We start from the raw sequence: 3,158 nt of genomic DNA, 5'->3' as shown, positions 1-3,158 counted from the left end.
AGGAAGCAGTAGCCCTCTGTCCACCTCGAGCGGGAAGGCCGGGCCAGGGTGAGCAGGGCATTGTCCAGGAACGCCGCTGCCGGGGGACAAAAGGGGTCAACCGTTTTCTCAGTAAGGCACTGGGGAGACGTTTCACATAAAGGAACGATACTTTTTTTTTTTTTTTAAACTTTATCTATAAATGTGTCCCTGTACCTTTCAGGACAAACTATGGATGTCTCTGCAAGAATGACCTTTTCAAAGAATCTTTGAGAGAGAAGCAAAGGTTAGGCAAAGGTTAGGCTGAAGACCCCACGGAGAGGCAGGTTTTATTGTCAAGGTACCAGAACTTTCTGCCAGGCTGGTGAGCGGGCACTCAGACACCTCGGTCATCTATTGGTCACCGTGGTCTTAAAAGGTACGTATAGAAATAGAGTTCAAATGGTCAGAACTTCAAAACTGTTCTCGAGTTTTTGTTTTTCAAGTAATAAAAAAGTTGTTTAAAATCAATACTTATTGCCTCTTATACCTTTCTTTTATGTTAACCGGCTAGTTGGCATTCCGCCGAAGATGAAAAGACACCTCCGTGGGATGCAGGGGGCAGGGGGGCAGGGTGGCCTGCTCTCCTGCTAAGGGCGTCACCCCGTGGAGTATTAGCCCACCCTTGGTGGGAGGGAGGACCCCGACTCCATTCTCTCCCCGCCTTCTCTACTTGCACACACGCACGCCACCAGCAAGGGGTCCCGCCGACATCTACTCAGTAAAACCCTGGTAAACAAGAGTTGTGTCTGATGAAGACGCTTATGAAAACAGAGATACACAAACACATCAAAAACGATGGTTTCCACGGGGAAGGGAATGAAATGTGAAAGAGAGGAGAAGGGAAAGAATTCTGCTTCTACATCCTAAAGCTCGAGTTCGCGTTGGTTTGACTGTCTTTCTCGTTATAACCCTTTTGCAGTGTCCTGGGAGAGACCTGGGCGTGTCACTTTTTCATCTCTGGTCTTCTGGTTATGGGCCTGTTACGTGAGAATCAATACATAAAGACAGGGATGAGGTCACATTGCTAGTCCTTTGGGCCTTTCCTATACGCCGGTGGGCTGCACCCACCTCAGCCGGTAGAGTCTGGAGCCAGCTGAATCACCAAAGCATCCTGCACGCGCGAGCCACCTAACCGCCTCTGGCGTGGCCCTCGCAAGGCAGGCAGGGGGCAGAGAGCACCTTAGCGAGCCCCTTCCTACAGGGACCTTCGTGGTTCAGAAAAGAGGAGAAAATACTAAGATTCCTTCAGTAACAGTTTATCTTCATTTTGGGAAGAGCAAAGCCCACCTCCTGGAACTTGGGGCCTCGAGTAACTTTCCTATTTTCTTTGCGATCCAAAGGCTGTCCTGGCCCAGAGGGGAAAAAATGCGTCTCCTTCGGGAGGGAATGTATAACGAGGTAATAACCTATCACTAGACAGAAGCTTCCACTCTGCAGGAAATCAGCCCCTCTGGGAGCCTCTCTCCAGACTCAGCGTGGAGCCCACCCTCTGCCTGACGTCCACCGTGAAATTCCAACATTTCTCCCTTAAAAGTCTCGACAGACGTTGATAGAAGTTTCCATCAAACAAGCACTGACATATTTATATTAAAAAATAGTGCAAAAGCTCAACATTTATATAAATAACTCTAAACCCCTGCTTTGTAGTTTTTTTTCTTTACAAGGTAATACACACTTTCTGAGTTGGCACTCAAAAATGGCCATTTTTTTTTCTCTTCTAGCTCAGAAAACAACTTTTTTTTTTTTGTAATAGGCCTCTTCTAATACAAAAATACTCCTGCCCTCGCACATACAGTTTCTCTTATTTTATATATATTTATATTTATATAATATTGCAGATCTTTAAACAAAGGTTTTGTGCAAATATGTCTTTAAAGTTAAGTGAAATCATCACAAACAAACAGAAGAAAGTAAGCATTCACGCACGCAGCTCAACTAGAAACAGGAAAGACTAGCGTAGAATTTTGTTTCCTCTTTTGCCTTCAAGACGCAGCTCAACAGAGAAGCATGGTTTTTTTTGCAAGTCTTCTTAGCTTTGTGCATTCAGACCAGACAGAACATGTAAATATTTATACACAGAGAGGTGGGGAGAGGATGGTCATGCGTGGCAGTTTCCTGTGTGTCGCCCCGTCCTCCTCTCTCTTTTCTTTCAAGAAGTGCGGAGTGTTTTGCTGTTTTACCTACTGCGGCCCCGGCCCTGGCCTCCCGGGGCTCCTAGAGGGGGTGTCCCTTCTGTTTATCCTTCTCTTTGCTCCAGGCCGCTGTGCTCTCCAGGGGGGCGATGTGTGCGGGGTGCAGCCGGGTCCCCTCCAGCAAGGAGGCCGGCCCGCTGCTCTGCTGGTGCTGGAAGGTGGAGGCCCCGGGGTAGTGGCCGATGACCTCGCTGTAGGTGGGGGGCGGCCCCTCCATGCGCCCACCGCCCCCGTAGCATGTGGCGCTGATGCCCGAGTTACTGCTGGGAGGGCAGGGGCCACCCAGCATGGCGCTGTCCATCAGGTCGCTGTCGAAGATGGTTCTGTTTGGGGGCGCGCGCACCGACTCCCGGTTCAGCTCCAGCTGCTGCTCGGGGTCCCGCAGCTGGAGCGTGCAGGGGCCCTGGTAGGGCGGGGGCTCCTCCCCGTCCGACAGCGAGATGGTGGGCGGCAGGTCGATCTCGTGCTGCAGGTATGGGTAGGTGGGCTGGAAGCGGTGGAAGCGGTCCCGCTGGGCGAAGGCGGGCACGGCCAGGCGGTCGGTGGGCCGGGGCGGGGCGTAGACCTGCGGCTGGAGGGGAAGAGCAGAGTGAGTGTCCCCCCAGCAGCAGGGCCCCTGTGACTCTGCTCTCTGGGGAAAGGGAGAGATGGCCGCCGGGGGGCGGGGGGAGGAGCCAAGCCCAGGGTCCAGCCCCCTGATGACTGGCGAGCCCCGGAGTGTGAACACTGTCACACAGTTGGAAGAGGGCAGTCTTTGGCCTTCGGTGTCGCAGATACTGAGGGCTGCTCCCTGGGGGTGGGGAGCGTATGATGTCCCAGTAGGGACGATACCAGCAACCAAGGAGGATTCTTCAGAGAAGGGCAGGTGTGGGCCTCCTGTAGCCACTCTACTAGCAGGGGAGGTGCCTCCGGTCCGGATTAGGGGAGCTACTGGGTGAGGGGCCT

At 52.6% G+C, this 3,158-nt stretch overlaps 1 protein-coding gene across 3 annotated transcripts in view; it reads right to left on the bottom strand.

The window, feature by feature from the left end:
* Positions 1-6: 6 nt before the first annotated feature.
* PMEPA1 (prostate transmembrane protein, androgen induced 1) overlaps positions 7-3,158 on the bottom strand; it is a 57,444-nt gene continuing 54,292 nt past the window's right edge. For 2 of the 3 annotated variants that reach the window (XM_024750308.1, XM_024750307.1), the window contains exon 4: positions 2,033-2,784. In XM_024750308.1, the coding sequence (XP_024606076.1) occupies positions 2,236-2,784 (549 nt within the window). In that variant the 3' untranslated portion in view covers positions 2,033-2,235. Of the gene's footprint in view, positions 2,785-3,158 lie in introns of all 3 variants that reach the window. The other variant, XM_024750309.1, reaches the window with a different exon arrangement.

The sequence above is a fragment of the Neophocaena asiaeorientalis genome, unplaced genomic scaffold (assembly GCF_003031525.2).
Source record: "Neophocaena asiaeorientalis asiaeorientalis breed wild unplaced genomic scaffold, Neophocaena_asiaeorientalis_V1.1 scaffold606, whole genome shotgun sequence".
NCBI classification, from domain to species: domain Eukaryota; kingdom Metazoa; phylum Chordata; class Mammalia; order Artiodactyla; family Phocoenidae; genus Neophocaena; species Neophocaena asiaeorientalis.
The sequence above is the reverse complement of the archived record's forward strand: the minus strand, read 5'-3'. Positions and strand labels throughout refer to the sequence as shown.